The sequence below is a fragment of the Polypterus senegalus genome, chromosome 6 (genome assembly GCF_016835505.1).
Source record: "Polypterus senegalus isolate Bchr_013 chromosome 6, ASM1683550v1, whole genome shotgun sequence".
Taxonomy (NCBI): domain Eukaryota; kingdom Metazoa; phylum Chordata; class Cladistia; order Polypteriformes; family Polypteridae; genus Polypterus; species Polypterus senegalus.
Window position 1 is genome coordinate 103,912,908 of NC_053159.1, and position 18,498 is coordinate 103,931,405.

General features: G+C 35.9%; 1 protein-coding gene across 3 annotated transcripts in view; it reads left to right on the forward strand.

Annotated features, from left to right (window-relative positions):
* nf1a (neurofibromin 1a) overlaps nucleotides 1-18,498 on the forward strand; it is a 405,866-nt gene that overhangs the window by 108,608 nt on the left and 278,760 nt on the right. For all 3 annotated transcript variants that reach the window (XM_039756663.1, XM_039756665.1, XM_039756666.1), the window contains exons 8-14: nucleotides 2,612-2,769; nucleotides 2,981-3,154; nucleotides 4,258-4,386; nucleotides 9,037-9,111; nucleotides 12,826-12,957; nucleotides 15,115-15,234; nucleotides 17,084-17,197. In XM_039756663.1, the coding sequence (XP_039612597.1) occupies nucleotides 2,612-2,769; nucleotides 2,981-3,154; nucleotides 4,258-4,386; nucleotides 9,037-9,111; nucleotides 12,826-12,957; nucleotides 15,115-15,234; nucleotides 17,084-17,197 (902 nt within the window). The remainder of the gene's footprint in view (nucleotides 1-2,611; nucleotides 2,770-2,980; nucleotides 3,155-4,257; nucleotides 4,387-9,036; nucleotides 9,112-12,825; nucleotides 12,958-15,114; nucleotides 15,235-17,083; nucleotides 17,198-18,498) is intronic.

The window sequence follows — 18,498 nt, forward strand, 5'->3', positions numbered from 1 at the left end:
TTCAAGATAATGGCTTTATATCCTGGCATGCTCAACCAGTGTGTTATGTTTGCATGTTTCATCTTATTTTTGTTAGGTTTTTTCTCTTTGTGTTTCTCCTATATTAAAAAGACGTGTGTTTGATAATTTTAACTATGGAATTGCTTAAAATGAGTAAGTGTTGATGTAGGTAGAACTGCAGTGTGGTGGTGATTAGTGTACAGTAAGGTTGACTCCTGCCTTAAGGGTGATTCATCTTGAACAACCCTGTGCTTGATGTAGCAGTTAAAAAATGGATAGATGACTAAAAAGTAATGGATTGTGTTCACAAATGTTTTGTACGGTCTTAAGAATTTGGTCTGTGCAATTGAGGATGATAAAGCAAATGAAAGTTTATTCATATGCAAAAATGATTGCTCATCAATAGTTATTAGGTCATGTAAATATGCATGTCTAAGAAGCTGATAAAAAAAATATGTATGATGCAGATTGAATTGTAATGTTAATTATGGGTGATAGGAAGAAGAAAATCTTTTCACTCAATAAAGAACACTATAGGTCTCACACTAGCTGGAAGAATTAACACTGTTAAGATGAATATTCTTCCTAAGCTCCTTTTTTTATTTCAAAACATACCAATATACATTAATAAATCGTTCTTTAAGCAATTAGATTCAACAATAACCTCATTTATTTGGAATTCTAAACATCCACGCATCAAAAGAGCGACCCTACAAAGACAAAAGGCAGAAGGCGGCATGGCTCTACCTAACTTCCAGTTTTATTACTGGGCGGCAAATATACAGTCGATAAGAACCTGGACATAAATAGAAGAACATACACAGGCATGGGCCACAATAGAAGTAAAATCCTGCAGTACTTCTTTGTATTCCCTACTCTGCGCTCCAATAAACACACGTTATCGGCAATACACTAATAACCCAATTGTGCTCCACTCACTTAGAATCTGGAACCAATGTAGAAAGCATTTTAAGACGAAGAAGCTTCTTTCTGTGGCACCCCTGCAAGAGAACCACCTCTTTCAACCTTCACAAACATATGCAGTTTTTAATATCTGGAAAAATTTGGAATTAACTTGCTTAGAGATCTTTATATAGACAACGTCTTTGCATCCTATGAACAATTACATTCCAAATTTAACATTCCAGCTACAAATTTCTTTCACTATCTTCAAATCAGGAACTTTGTTAAACAGAACCTTCCAGATTTTCCTCATCTTGCACCCTCATCCACGCTGGAAAAAATATTTCTCAATTTTGAGGAATTAGTCTCCATCTCTACAATATATAAAATCATTTTACAATCCCTTCCTTTCAAAGATCCAAGAGGACACTGGGAAAATGACCTCTCAATTAATATATCAGAAAAGGAGTGGAAAGTAGCAATGCAGAGAATTCACTCGAGCTCCATATGCTAAAGCATACAATTATACAACTCAAAATTATATATCGAGCACATCTGTCTCGACTAAAACTCTCCAAAATGTTTCCAGGGCATGATCCAACCTGCGAACGTTGCAACCAAGCCCCAGCCTCACTGGGTCACATGTTCTGGGCCTACACCAAATTAGCATTATTCTGGACAAAAATTTTCAATTACCTCTCAGACAGCCTTGGACTCACAATCCCTCCTAACCCATTAACAGCTGTGTTTGGGGTTCTTCCAGAGGGGCTTAAAGTGGAGAAGGACAAACAAATTGTGATTGCATTCACTACACTGTTGGCACGCAGACTTATTCTGATAAACTGGAAGAACCCAAACTCTCCTCTTTTAAGTCAGTGGGAGACTGATGTGTTATACTATTTGAAATTGGAAAAAATCAAATACTCAGTTAGAGGATCTGTACAGACTTTTTTCAGAAAATGGCAGGATCTAATCAGTAATATTTTAAAATAAGTTTATAAAGCACAGAGAATTTATTAATTTAGGTATTTTTACAAGCCTTAAATTTTACACCGTTTGGCTTGCTCTCTCTCTCAGGGGTGGGGATCGATCTGTTCTTAACATAATTCTTTTTTTTGTAAAAACTTGATTGCTATGTATTGATTGTAATAAAATTAATAAAAAAAAAAAAAGAACACTATAGGAACCATTTGCTTGTTAAACTTGCTGATAATGGATATTTTGCTGCTTATTAAACTAAAAATAATACATTCATTCTTTTTAACAAATATGTAAATATTAAAATATATTTGCTTTTTTTTCATATTTTGGGTTATTTGTTAAATGTTGGATTTTAAAGTATCACTATGAAAATGTTATATGTGCAAATGTTCAAATATAATACTTATATCTCGGATTGTTTAATTACATTATATATAATTTGCAATGTTTAAAAACTGAGTGGTCCTTCTCTTCAGCCAGTTTATATAAATTTACATTTTTAAATTTGCTTTTAAGTAGAATAAGTGACATGCAGACTAATGTTATAAGACCAGCATCAGGAGGTCAACCAAATGTATTAAGTAATCATCAGAATTTTGTAGATAATTCTTTGAGAGGTTGTTAGTATATTAGATTTAGATGAGGGACATGGGTGTATTCTCCAGAAGTAGACAATTTTGTAACACTTATGTTATATATATATTGTTTTTTTTTTTCTATAACACAGATTGTGCAGAGAAACTTTTTGACTTGGTGGACAGTTTTGCTGAAAGTGCAAAGCGGAAAGCTGCTGTCTGGCCTTTGCAGATCATACTTCTTATTCTATGCCCAGAAATCATTCAGGATATTTCAAAAGATGTGGTGGAAGACAGTAAAGCTAACAAGGTGCATTGATAAAAGACCCTTTCTGTCAAATATTTTGTTTTTTTAATTATTTAATATGTTTCATAATTTTATTTGAGATTATTACAGTATTTGTTGTTTTACATAAAAAGGGTATATGACTTCATTTATAAATATAAGACATACTTATTCTTGGTGATAAAGTTTAAATCTGTTTTAGTTGCACACAGTAAAATGTATGTTTTTGCTGTAGAAATTATTCTTAGACAATCTGAGGAAGGCCTTGGCTGGCCATGGAGGAAGCAAGCAGTTAACAGAAAGTGCAGCAATAGCCTGTGTAAAACTTTGCAAAGCTTCAACATTCATCAACTGGGAGGACAACTCTGTTATCTTCCTGCTAGTTCAATCCATGGTGATGGACTTAAAGGTAAAAATCTGTCTTTTTTATTTTAGCACTTAAATTTCCAGTATTTTGCAAACAGCTATTGATTCGTATGATATGATTTTAGAGCAGTGGAGTAATTGTTTAGCTAATGATCAGAATTTGGCAGCTTTTTTGCTTGATATAATGCACTCTTTTAATGATTCACTGACTTTTTTAACAGAACATGTAGCATTACAGTTAGTAGGTGTTGTTGTTTAGGGGTTTTCAGCATTCCTAAAGAGGAACATTTTATTATTCTCAGCTGTTTAAGAAAAAAACATTATGATGTTGTCAAAATTTGTTATTTGTTTATACAGTCCATTTGTTTCCCTCTCTCTTTCTGCCTCCATTAAAATCCCAACCCCATTCTTCTCACTTTTCTCATTCATTAGCCTATATGTATTATTGGAGGCAGAACTTTGTTTTGTGTTATAAATTAATATGTTGGATGCAAGTAGCCCCTGCTTTCTAGGATTTTATGTTACCTTTTGTAATGTAATTTTGAATAGCCAGTTGTTTATGGGTGAAGCAAGCTATTTTGGTTGTATGGCTATGTGTATGCTTCATTGCTTATATTTAAACTGTGATTTTTAGTTCATGCAAATCTGTTATCAGCTACTGTCCTGTAAGACAGACAAACATGTAAGCAATTTTTTTTTATTAATTATGCAACTATGACAATGGCATAATAGTTTTTTTTACTGTTTTTTTTTAATTCATGGAAACCCATGAGTTGTGTGTCAGATGAAAACAGGCTTTCAAAATGTATTGATCAATGTAATCATAATCAATAAATATTAGTATTTAGAATTCAATTGTCATTTTAGAAGTACACAGACCTTTAAAACATTTTAAATCATTGCTTAATATAATTCATGACCCAAATTATTTATTAAAGATAGTTTCAGTTTGAATCATTCACATACCATGGATTTGTGTTTTGAAATCTTAATTAAGCCAGTCTTCTGTTAAATAACTGAAATTGTCCACAAAAATTTTTATTTGTTTCACCTTTAATTCTTACTAAAGGTTTTTGGCATGTAATTGATGTAAAAGTATACTTCCAGTTAGTTGTTCTTTATTTATTTGTATTTTTGTGTCCCTAGGCCTTGTTGTTTAACCCCCCTAAGCCTTTCTCCAGGGGTGCTGGCAGCCAGAATGCAGATGTTGACCTAATGATTGATTGCTTTGTTTCCTGTTTCCGCATAAATCCTCACAATAATCAGCACTTCAAGGTAAACTACAATTTTGAATATTTTTATTTTCTGTGTTATAGTCCTTAGTTTATTAAATATTGTAGAGCATCTTCTAGTTGTCTCTTTTCACCAGGAAATAATTCCTGGGAGTCTCGGGTATAAAAAAAAAAAAACTCACTAAGCAGGGATACATGAAAAAGAGCTGAAGGTACAAAAGACGCAGACAACCAAAGAAAAATCTGGCAGCTTCTTTGGAATATGCTTCACGCTCCAGGTGAAAAGACCTGCATAATTGCCCACCTTCCTAACTACCATACCTCCAATTTTTCTGTTTTTCTTTCATATTCTTTACCTCTAATCCTCCTGTCATTGTATGATTTTGAGTGAGTTTGAATCCCCATTCTGTGAGTTCAGTTTTAGAATATGCCATATAATCGCTATCAGGTTCAGGCGTGGCAATTTGTACCATTAAACTCTGTCATCCAATCAAAGGACTTGGTTTCTATAGTTGCATTCTATTTTCTTTGTTGAATTTTATAGTGGCTAGTTATAGACAAACCATTCTGTGGAAAATGAGAAGGAGTGCTCTTGTCAGAACTCTTAGGTTTCACATTTAAACTATCAATATGCCTTCATCTTCCCTGTATATGTTGGTGTCTAGAGGTCTGAAAATCTTCTAAATTTTTTCCAGACCCTTTAGTGCCTGCCCTTTTTTCCAACCATGAAATACAAGCACCCTAGTATTCTGGAATAATATTACTATAATAATATATAATATCATTTTACACACTATTATCAGTTGCTAATTTGAAAAATACACTTATAATACCATTCTGCAATTGACCTCTTCTGTTACCAGTATGTGTTTTACTATTTAGGGGTTTCTTGTGGAATCATCTACTGCTCCCCGCCATACTGGTGGTGATATTTTTACTTGAAATCCTTTTACTGTCAAGGCACTCAAAATATTTATAACATATTTAGTTCATTTAATATAATATATAGCAAAAGAGATATGTAATGCTCCAGTTTGAGACCTTCTTGATTTTATAATGATTATATTTAGAAGGTATGAACCCATTAAGCAATAGAATTTGTTAATTATTTGTGTGTTTGTGGTAATGCAAGTTAAGGGTCCATGGAGGTGTATGAGTTTTGAATTAAAATAGTGAGGCTCAGATCTGATGGCTGTGGGTGTATACCACTGAAAAGGTCCATGTCCGTGGGGTATTTAATGGTAAAATTCGTAGGTTGCATATTCATATGTAAATGCGGTTAGCTTAGCCGGTTTCTTCATTGACGCTCCACAGCTCATTAAGCAAAAGTACCTGCACCCTCAGAGTATAAAGAATAAAGAGATAATTAAATAAGGAGGAATGGGGAAAAAAAAGATCGAGAAGGGAGATAAAATCGAGGAAGAGAGACGATTTTGATATAGAAAAATAGTAGGTTTGTGTTTGTGAGCTGATGCAGGGGACAGGATGCATGAAGGTCAGAAAGCAGCCCCATGGCGAGCCAGAGGAACATCTCTGCAGGAGCAGTTTGCTTGTGTTGAACAGAGAGAGAGCAATAGTGACTGTTGGCTTTGGGGTCTTTCTGCATACGCTGAGGATGGTAGTGGGATAAGCTCTACTGAGGAGTCTCAATGGGTAAGCTGGGAGACAAGGTAAAGAAAGATGCACTGAGGGTCACAGGAGAATATGAAGGGAAGTATATCTTTTTTAACTCTTTGTTTTAACTTTGATTTTAATTTTCTTGTGGATTTATTTATTTGTTGATTTTTAACTCCCACAGTGAGCATTGTTTTTAATTGTAATATGTATTGGTTATTTATTTAATGAAGTTTTTACACCAAACTATTTTTTTACTTGGCACTCCCTCTATGTAATAAAATGCACTTTGCACTTTTTGCACCAACCTTGCTGTTTTTGTCCTCATTGCACTAGTCTATCTTCATTTTCATGACTATCGCTGCCATGAAAAAGGTGATGTCAAGACTGCGGGGAACTTCGGTAATCACAGGGTTACTGTGTTTTTTTATCAACTAAAAACTAAAATTTTTTTTGTAATGCAATTTTCAGGGCTTAGTCGCTCTTTGTCCAATGTCCTGGTTTATGCAAACACTAACGTGAAATGACATTCCTTTTTTTAGAGTTTTACTTTATTGCATGTAATAGTTAGGATAGGCTTTTAAAATATAAGAGAATACACTAAATCTTAGTGATCTTAGTGTTAATAAACATAATGCTTTTAGAATTAAACACAGATTAATCATGGACATTTTATCTTTTTATCCAAGAGACACACTCCTATTTTTATATGGTTCATGAAGGAATACTCAACCCAAAAATTACATTTTTTATATGGTACTTATCCAATGATGTGGCTCAGGGTGCTGGAACCAGGATCCAATGATCCATGGCCCCAACCTTTTATGAAGTCAAGGATCACGGAGCCACTTTCACCACATTGGTAGACCCATGGGGACCAACACAGTCCTCATTGCTAGCCCTGTCACTGCCAGTGGTCACATTTAAATCACCCATGACCAGAGGGGTGTCACCTTGCAGGCACCCATCAACTTTTGAGCGAAATTGTGAATAAAATGTCTCCATCATTGAGACATCACTCATCACGATCGGTGCATACACTGAGACAACAGGCAAGGCACCCAGAGAGTTCCTTAATCTGAGTCTTATAATACATTTATCGAGAGGAGTCATAGCACACGGCTTGATGGTAACTCCTGTCTACCGGGAACAGTGAAGGACTGCTGCGAGGGCTCTGAGGGTTGATAAGGAGGCATTTGCTAGAGGAATCTGTGAGCAAGTGACACAATATCTACGTTCTAGTGACCCACGTCCTGCTTGCAGAGGAGATGAAGCATTATGCACATCTGAATCTGCTCCTCTGAGAATCACAGTCAGGGCAGGTGAATGAACAGTCCTTATGGATGACGCTGCACTTTTGACCGGGTAGGCTGGTTGATTTGAGCAGCTGTTTAACACTAGAATCCCTGAAGCCTATGAAAAAACTCCCGGCCCATCTTAAATCCTTTCGCACCTCTCCATCAGTGTCTTTTGTTTTGTAAATTTGTTGATCAGCACAAGCAGCAAGCAGCCTGCTGTCCCATTCTCTGCCTTGATGGAGCTCAGCTGTGTGTGTGTGTGTGTGTGTGTGTGTGTGTGTGTGTGTGTGTGTGTTCGTGATCCTACTCTGTTCAGTGCTTGGATGGACTGGGTGTTGTGGGGTCCAGCACCTGTGGGGCATCTGTTGATGAAGAAAGATTCACCGATATTGACTTTGCCGATGATTCTGTGATCTTCAGTGAGTCAATGGAGGCTCAGATTGGGGCACTCGAGGGACTTAGCGAGAAGTCTAAGGGTCTGGGCTTGTGAGTGTCCTGGATAAAAATCCAGGCCTTTAATGACCTCTTGGGCACAGTTGTCAGCAGTGTATCTGTCGGTGGAGAGAGTGTTAACTCTGTTGAGAGTCGCCTTGGCGGTGACATTCATGTCTTGACAGTGACATTGTGTGAAGTCAGTAGATGAATTGGCAGAGAGTCGGGGGTCATGAGGTTCCTTTAAAGTGGTGTGTAGCGCTTCTGATATCTGTGCAAAGGACAAAGTTCTGTCTTTAGATTCTTGGTGCTTCCTGTTTTGCTATATGGTTGTATGAGATGGATGCAATCCAGTGGCCTGAGACGAAGACTAGATTCCTTCAATACTGTGTCTCTTCGTAGAACACTTGGGTAACGCTGCTTTGATTTTTTGTCGAACAAGCTGTTGCTCACGAAGTCCTGAATGATGCACATTACCTGCATTTTGAGGAAGTGTCAGTTTTGGGTGGTCCAACTCACAGTATCCTCATTTTTGAGTACCGGAGTGGCTGGACCAGGCCAAGGGGATACGACACCTATGTAACACCTGGCTATGGCAGTTAGATGGTAATTTCCTGGGGGGTGGGACTGGACTGTGTGTCTGTCTGCGGAGTTGACAACCAGGATCCTGAGCTGTTTTCATCGTGTGGTAGGTACAGCAACGTGCTGTATCAGCACATGCTCCCCAATCTGACCTGACCTGTACTTACCCCATGTACTTTGTAGTGATGCTCAAGAAAAATTATTGACCTCATGTTTTCATGCAAAATAGACAGAAAAAAATGTATAATATAATACAAGCCAATAATGACAGTTTACTTTTTTGAATTGAAAACAGGACTCTTGACCAACAAATGATTGGGAGAAGTGGGTCTTCAATTCAGTAAAATCAACCCCACAAGACTAGTTCCCTATTCATGAAATGTGCTGATTATTGCAGAAGTGTCTTTTTAGCACTATTTTAGCAAAACAGAATGTGTTTGCCATGTTTTGTGTATCTGACTGAATAACTGTCATGTGGATTATGCAATATGAGTAATGTGAGTTTTTTTTTCCCCTGTGATGTTTTTCACATATGTTGCTATTGTACAGCTTTGTTCACTTTTAGCTTGTATCATATCAAAAACTTTTTTCTGTTCATTCTGTGTGGAAAAATATATAATTTTTGGTGGAATATTCAGAGTTAAAGTATGCTTGGTTGAGAAACAATATGATTTATTTTTGAAACACTGTTTTAAGATATAGATAACAAAACCTGTTCTAATAGTAATCTTGCTTTTATTTCCCTTTGATTTTGACAATGATGGTAGGTCTGCCTGGCGTCTTCCTCTCCACCCACCTTTCATTTTGTGCTGGTGAACTCACTACATCGAATAATCACAAATGTAAGTACTCCCATTTTATATTACATAAATGGAAAGAATAGCAGTGTAGTTTGTTTGTACCCATTCAGAATTTAGTTATTTTGCCTCTTACTATAGTTTTATGTATCTTTGTTTGTTTTCCTAACTTTAAATTGTACAAATGTGCTGAAATATGTACTCTTCCCCTTTTTCTGTTTGAGTAAAACTTTGCTCTGTACTGATCTAAGTTGCTGTTAATCAAGCAAATAAAAGTTGTGCTGGCAGCTAGATTGTTAGTTTGTTTCAGTCAATGAAGTAGCATTGCTGCCCAGAAAAAGGCTTTGATTTTTAGGATTTTCGACAGATGCATCCTGTTTTCTTTAATTATTGTTTAGATGTATCTTGAATCGATTGTAGCCCTTTTGTGGCAAATTGAATTGATTGGGCAGGGCATAGTTTAGAAAGGCACACTGCATGTCAGGACAAAACTAAGGCATGAAGTCTGAGGAACTATCTGTAGACCTCTGTGCTAAAATTGTGATGAGGCATTGATCAGATATAAAACCATTTGTGAAGCTTTGAGTGTTACAGGAGGACAGTTTGGGACCATCAAGAGTCTTCTTAGTGTTGGCTGTCGGACCTTACTGAAAAACTAGGCAAGAAGGGCCTTGGTCAGGAAGGTGTCTGAGAAACTAACGATCACTCTGAGAGCACGAGGGAAAAGATTCTCTGGTCTGATGACACAAAAACTGACTTGGTTGGGCAGAACTCCAGGCATTATGTCTGGTGAAGACCAGGCACTGCTCATCACCTGCCTAATGTCATCCCAGTAGTCAAGCATTGTGATAGTAGCATCATGCTGTAGGGGGTACTTCTTAGTGGCATGGACAGGAGGACTGGTCATAATTGAGAGAAGGATGAATGCAGGCAAATGCAGAGAGTTCTTTGAAGTAAATCTGCTACAGAGTGCTTGCAACCTCAGACTGGGGGTTCTTCTTTCAGAACAACAATAACCCAAAGCATAGAGCTAAGACATCGCTGGAGTGGTTTTGTTCGTCTCTGAGTGTCTTTGAGTAGCTCAGCCAAAGTCCAGACTTAAACATAATAGAACATGTGTGGAGAGACCTGGAGATGGCAGTTTGCAGATACTTCACCTCCAGTCTAACAGCTTGAGTGGATCTCCCAGACAGAATGGGATAAACTGCTTAAATTCAGGTGTGCAAAGCTTGTAGAGATTGTAACTGCTGGTAAGGGGGTTTTTACAATTTACTGAATTAAAGGGTAGAATACATGAATGAGAGAAGGTAGTTTTTGATTTTTAATAAATTTGTAAATGCATTATGTTTTTGAGTATAGATTGATGGGCAAAAAATGGCAAACATATTGATTTAAAGTGCACAGAGCAAATGAAGGGTTCTGAATAATTTTTGGATCCACTGTGAGTATTTGTATTGTTTGTATTATTTGTCTCCATTTCTTCTTTAACCAGACTTCAAAGCATGCCGCAGACAGGACATTGTGGAGTATTCACACTATATTTACGAATGTAGCATTGGTTTGCCTAGCAGTTCAAAGGAATATTTGTCTAATGTTTCTAAGGTGTTCTACAAGTTTGTTGTCTGAATATCAATGACATTATATTGAGGAATGTCATTTTTTTTAGTTTTATGTAAAGGCATTCCCTTTACCTCAGACTGTTAAGTTAATGGACAGGCAGACTTTTTCACTTGTATCACTGAAATTAATCACTGATTACTTTTAGATGGCATTTTCAGTTGTTATGCTGACATCTCAAGTTTATATAATTTTGTCTTGTATGCTATCATTAAATAGGATCTGGTATAATAACAATCTCATGCACTTTCCATTATTTAGGAAGTTAGATTTCTGTGCTAATTATTGGTTTCTTTGTGGTTCAGGCTATGTGCAATTAAGTCATAGGTTGTATATTCCTTTAATAGTTAAGCATTCCTTTGATTAAATAATTTTTGTTTTTACTTTTATTAGATACAGTGGTGTGAAAAACTATTTGCCCCCTTCCTGATTTCTTATTCTTTTGCATGTTTGTCACACAAAATGTTTCTGATCATCAAACACATTTAACCATTAGTCAAATATAACACAAGTAAACACAAAATGCAGTTTTTAAATGATGGTTTTTATTATTTAGGGAAAAAAAATCCAAACCTACATGGCCTGGTGTGAAAAAGTAATTGCCCCCTTGTTAAAAAATAACCTAACTGTGGTGTATCACACCTGAGTTCAATTTCCGTAGCCACCCCCAGGCCTGATTACTGCCACACCTGTTTCAATCAAGAAATCACTTAAATAGGAGCTGCCTGACACAGAGAAGTAGACCAAAAGCACCTCAAAAGCTAGACATCATGCCAAGATCCAAAGAAATTCAGGAACAAATAAGAACAGAAGTAATTGAGATCTATCAGTCTGGTAAAGGTTATAAAGCCATTTCTAAAGCTTTGGGACTCCAGCGAACCACAGTGAGAGCCATTAGCCACAAATGGCAAAAACATGGAACAGTGGTGAACCTTCCCAGGAGTGGCCGGCCGACCAAAATTACCCCAAGAGGGCAGAGACGACTCATTCGAGAGGTCACAAAAGACCCCAGGACAACGTCTAAAGAACTGCAGGCCTCACTTGCCTCAATTAAGGTCAGTGTTCACGACTCCACCATAAGAAAGAGACTGGGCAAAACGGCCTGCATGGCAGATTTCCAAGACGCAAACCACTGTTAAGCAAAAGAACATTAGGGCTCGTCTCAATTTTGCTAAGAAACATCTCAATGATTGGCAAGACTTTTGGGAAAATACCTTGTGGACTGATGAGACAAAAGTTGGAACTTTTTGGAAGGCAAATGTCCCGTTACATCTGGCGTAAAAGGAACACAGCATTTCAGAAAAAGAACATTATACCAACAGTAAAATATGGTGGTGGTAGTGTGATGGTCTGGGGTTGTTTTGCTGCTTCAGGACCTGGAACGCTTGCTGTGATAGATGGAACCATAAATTCTACTGTCAACCAAAAAATCCTGAAGGAGAATGTCCGGCCATCTGTTCGTCAACTCAAGCTGAAGCGATCTTGGGTGCTGCAACAGGACAATGACCCAAAACACACCAGCAAATCCACCTCTGAATGGCTGAAGAAAAACAAAATGAAGACTTTGGAGTGGCCTAGTCAAAGTCCTGACCTGAATCCAATTGAGATGCTATGGCATGACCTTAAAAAGGCGGTTCATGCTAGAAAACCCTCAAATAAAGCTGAATTACAACAATTCTGCAAAGATGAGTGGGCCAAAATTCCTCCAGAGCGCTGTAAAAGACTCATTGCAAGTTATCGCAAACGCTTGATTGCAGTTATTGCTGCTAAGGGTGGCCCAACCAGTTATTAAGTTCAGGGGGCAATTACTTTTTCACACCGGGCCATGTAGGTTTGGATTTTTTTTCTCCCTAAATAATAAAAACCATCATTTAAAAACTGCATTTTGTGTTTTCTTGTGTTATATTTGACTAATGGTTAAATGTGTTTGATGATCAGAAACATTTTGTGTGACAAACATGCAAAAGAATAAGAAATCAGGAAGGGGGCAAATAGTTTTTCACTCCACTGTATTTAGAATACTGTTTGCTTTTTATGCGTATATAATAAGGTAATGTGTTTTTATTTTCCCATTTTTCTCTTTTATTGTACTTTCCTACCAACCTATTCCTTGCATTCATCTTTTCTCCTGCCACTCCTCAGTCTGCACTGGACTGGTGGCCTAAGATAGATGCTGTGTACTGTTACTCAGGGGAACTGCGCAGCATGTTTGCAGAAACTAACGCCAGGGTAATGCAAGGGTGTAGTTCACACCAACCTTTACGCATGACACCGGTAAGAACGTCTAGACTAAATGTTTTTTCTGTTTTATTTTCTTTGTTCCTTGTCTATAGTACTGTATTTTATAATGTGAGAAAGAAACAACTCCAGCATCATGATGTGAAAGTGTTAGGGTAAAGGGCAAAATACTGAAAAATGTTTCCTCCTGTAGAGAGCGTGACCAAGATTTTACTTTTTGCAAAACTGTTTAGAAGTGAAGAAATATGAGAAATCTTCCCTTGTTTATAATATGGAGTGTTAGTAATTTTTGTATATATAAGTAGTGAACTGTTTTTCTAGTAATTTTTTCTCTCATTAAGTGATTCCATAATTTTTTCCTCCACTTGGTCTGAACTAAAAACCATGCCATTAATTACAACAATTTCATTTAATTTGTTTTGAGGTATGTTTTACAATGCCATAATGTTTACCTGTTAAATAAGATAGTTTTATGTCATGTCTGTGATTTGTTTTTCTGCAAGTAAAACAGCCGAATGAACATCCTCCAGGAGTCATGGTTCTATAATTTTTGCCATGGGTTGTAATCCCAAGTGGAAATTTAAATTCATTAAGCAGCAGAAACATAAAAAACAAACAAAATTAGATTGAAATAACAATGATAATGTCAATAGATTAATAGACGTATACAGTATATGTACAGTGCATCTGGAAAGTATTCACAGCGCATCACTTTTTCCACATTTTGTTATGTTACAGCCTTTTTCCAAAATGGATTAAACTCATTTTTTTCCTCAAAATTCTACACACAACACCCCATAATGACAACGTGAAAAAAGTTTACTTGAGGTTTTTGCAAATTTAATCCAATTGAATTTAATCCATTTTGGAATAAGGCCGTAACATAACAAAATGTGGAAAAAGTGATGCACTGTGAATACTTTCCGGATGCACTGTATATTGTGCAGAAATTGCAGAATTAACTTAAAGACTATAAGCATTTAGATTGGAATGTCTGGAGGAAGCATTAATTTAACAAACACATGCTTAGCACTACAAGGAGATTGAAAGCTTTTGATCCTCCTTAAAATGGTGTTACAAGAAGGAAATCTTTTGGACATAACAGGGTCTGGAACAGTTCTAGCATTTCATTTCTACTCTAGCATTTCTTTTCTGTGCCCTCACTTAGTACCTGGTGAGTTTTAGTATACTTGAAGTGCTAATGGCTGCCCGCATGAACAAAAATGACTTATTTACTCTTAAATGTTTGCTTGATGGCATATATTTCTCTGAGTTAAAGCCATCTAAAACCTAGAACTGCAGTGGCTTGTGAAAAATGAGATTTTTATACATTGGATATTTTTATTTCAGTATGTATATATAGTAAAATATACAGGTTATAATTAGTGATGAGTGAGCACCAAAGTGTTCGGGTGTTCGGTCCGAACACATCGCGATGTTCGTGTGCTCTATCGAGCACCCGAGTATAATGTAAGTTAATGGGAGATAACCAGGCACCCCCTGCTCTGAAGAGGGGAGGGTGCCTAATCCATTGGAAAAGATCAGAAAGTGACAGAAACACCACCCAAATGGACCGGGAACAGCATGGGGACGATGTCTGGATGCATCTTGGACTCCCAAGTCGCTGCTGGGAACCAGTTTGTCCGAGTTGTACGCCACTTTTACAGACTGACAAAAACACGCCCAAAATCCCCCAAAAAAATCAATTTTACAGGAAAAATGACGCTCTAAAACATTATATGCCAGTGCCTGCCGGTGAGCTGACGCTCTAAAACATGACGTGTTCCGGCCAGCCAATCACTGTAATGCCAGCACCTGACATGGCTACTGGCATTACAGTGAGGGCAGTACTTACCTGCCCCTTGATTGGCTGTCTCCAACCCATGAAAAGTGTGGGGCGGAGACTCGAGCATGGCGCACGAGCACATGTGGTGCTCATTCGAGTAGCGCCATGCTCCGAGCATAGCGATGCTTGAGCCGAACACATTCGGCTGAGCATGCTCGCTCATCACTAGTTATAATAAAGTGGTATAGTATATCCTTATTATTCATTTTACTAATGTAACTTTCAGATATCAGTGGGATTGGTTTGGACAAAATTTTTAGCCATTTTCCATTCCCTAGGTTGTTGTTACTTAAATTTTGTTTGCTTGTTTTTATTGTCAGGTATTCATGATTGTTTCTTTTTTTTAGAGCCTTACATTTAAAGCCAGATTTAAAGAAAAAAATACAGATTTGGATACCAGAAGTTACAAATGTCTGCTGCTAGCAATAGTAAAGTTAATTCATGCAGATCCGAAACTATTATTACATGTAAGTACATTCTATGGCACCTTAACAGCATTTTCGACTGGTTTTGCTCAACTTTCTTTAAGAATAGAATCCATTTAGCTAGAGATGGAAAACTCTGTTTAAGATTTTTTTTGGGTACTAACCATAATTGATGACAGTTCACAGCAATTACAAATATATATAAAGCTTGCAAACTAAGTCTAAAATGTTTTTAATGCAAATAGTGCACTGGCAGGTTCTTAAAGGAATGCTCCAATTAGATTTTTTTTAAAATATATTACTTACCCCATATTTTTCATCATGATTACTGAGAAATCTTTTTGTGCCTTATTTTCATGCAGAATGGAGATAAAAAAAAAGTTTAAGATATAATAGGAACCAGTAGTGACCAATGTTGTACAATAGGAAACAACTTGATTAACATCCATGGAAAAGAGAAATAAAAATCTCATGTTACTCGAGTCACATAATCCATATTTCAGTTATCAAGTCATATTCTCAAAACATGCTAAGTGTGTGCTTCTTTGCTAAAATATTGTTAAATCGATACATCTAGAATAATCATCACACTTCATAAACAGGCAACGAGGATCTCTTTTTGAATTAAAGACAGGACTCTTGACCAACAAATGAAGGGGACAGGAGCATTGTCTTCATTCATCATGTTTACTTAGCTGATTGTCATTGACAAACAGTCTGAAGCTGATCTTGGTTTACTGAATTTTTCAGAATCTGCCTCTTCTGCTTGTATCGGTTTACACAAAGAGAAAAACATTCTGTCAACACACTGTAAATTGAGTAACTCAACTCAAATCAAAGTAGTCTTTCAAAAATCTTCATTTAGTTTTTAACTAAAGCATATCAAATAATTCACATTATTCTTACAAAAATAATTTTGATGATATATTGGAAAAGAATAGGAAAAAGCTTTAAATAGCACATTTCCCTCAAAAAACAAATGATGATGGTCAAATGATACATTTTAACAGTTTATAGGTGACTGAAATTCATAACTGGTTTACAGTAATCATTTATGTTATGGTTTTGTAAAAAATGTTTTATATAAACTGTGTTTGATTTAACTAAAGGAAAGAGTCAGTAAAAGTCCAAAATCTTAATGACACGCATCATATAAACAGTTCTTGTGTCTTATGCCAATTTTATAAAAATATGCCTAAAATTTCCTTGAAACCTATTGTGTTTGTTTTAGTTTATGATTAAGTTAATTTTGTGGTCTGTTTCTAGATAGAATATTTAGCAGAAGTGCTCATTTGTTAGTTAATGGATAGTAAACAGATAGTGAAACAGTATAACATACTTTTATTATATGCAGATCTCAGATTAAACAGTGTATTTTGCCAAAACACATAGGTGATATGCTATCTAGTAATTATAGTTTATATGTGATTTGCTTGTTTGTGTGAAGACTAAGTTACTTCATAAATAATATCTTTCTATGTTTCTTCAAGTGTTCTATTTTAAGAAATGTTCATTTTCTTTGATACGAAAGTAAAATGCAGATATATAATTTTTCATCTAATAAACTTAAGAAGTGTACTTTTTTTTCCAAACTGTTATACATTAGCACAGACCTTTGGTTTTACGTTGCTGAAAAAATTTTGTTAATACCAAAAAACCTTTTTATTTGGTTTGTTCTTTGGTGTTATAGGTTATATTCTTGTTTTTTCAGTTTTATAGGTTTTAGTATCACATTTTTGTATGCCTACACTTAAAAAATAGTTTATGTACTAGTGGGAATATATTAGCATTTTAAATTCTTGTTTTTTTTTGTTTATTGAATACACTGTATTATACTTTTTGTTAAAAAACGTGGGTATAATTTATGGTAGTATTTTCTTTGTATTTACAGAATCCTGGAAAACAGGGTCATGAAATTCAGAGCAGTACAGCAGAGCTTATTATCGGTCTAGTCCATCTGGTGCCCTGGCCAAACATGCCAGAAATTTCTCAAGAAGCTATGGAGGCAGGTTCTACTTTGTACATCTTCTTGTCTAGTGTTTTGTTGAATTTTTGCTCTTGTAGGTTTTCAAAATGTTTCTCTGGCTTATTCAACTGACTATGTTGTTACCAAAACTAATGGTTTTATTATTACTATATGGTCAGCTTCCTATAATAACTTTGTCTTCCCAGAATGACAGAGTACACATAAGTTCAGTAAAGTTATTTTACTTTATGATTAGCAGCATTGTCATGCTAAAATTTTACTTTGATCTTGTATTTACTTGCCGCAAAAAAAGCACTCTGCTTTTGATTTAATTGTGAATTCCTAAGGTCAATTTAGGTATTTAGGAATTATAGTATTTATTTTTGTTTAAAACATTAAGATGATTTTAAGTGATGTTAGAGAGATATTCTGTTCCCAACATCTGATAGTCTCAGATTACTTAGTCATTTTCATGTGCAATAATATTTATGTAAAAGATATGTCATAGGTGGTTTGTACTTGGAAGTTTCATAATTTATTATACAGGTAAAAGTCCATTACAACAAATATCTTTACAACGAAATTTTCATTGCAACGAAGTCTATAAAAATCTTGTTACTATGAAATACATTCAGCAGATACTTTCATTACAACAAAGTGTCTAAAAGACCTTGAAATACCTGAATGAATCATGCACAGAGTAGTTAGTTCTGTGGTCGCAGCTCAGTTGTGCATAACGATCCCCAAACAGAAACACTGTGAATTTTTTTCTTCCTTCGAACTTTCCTTGTGCTGTTTTTTTGCTGTTTTTGTTTTCTGTGGTTTTCAGTGATAACTTTTGCTTATTGCCTGTCAACATTTGAAAAACATCCATTGGAATTTAACTCAATGTCCCACTCCTATAGAAAGGGTAGACATGAAAAAACGATAACAGTTCATATTAGAAAAACATTTTTGTGGCTCTCGATTCCGGCAAAAAGAAAAAAGACGTTGCTAGTGAATTCGGAATTTGGCCATCAACACTGTCAACTTTCTTGAAAGATCAAGCAAAAAAGAAGAAAAAAATTATGTTGCAAATGTATGCTAACTGCTGGCTACGGAAATTGAACTCAGGTGTGATACACCACAGTTAGGTTATTTTTTAACAAGGGGGCAATTACTTTTTCACACCGGGCCATGTAGGTTTGGTTTTTTTTTCTCCCTAAATAATAAAACCATCATTTAAAAACTGCATTTTGTGTTTACTTGTGTTATATTTGACTAATGGTTAAATGTGTTTGATGATCAGAAACATTTTGTGTGACAAACATGCAAAAGAATAAGAAATCAGGAAGGGGGCA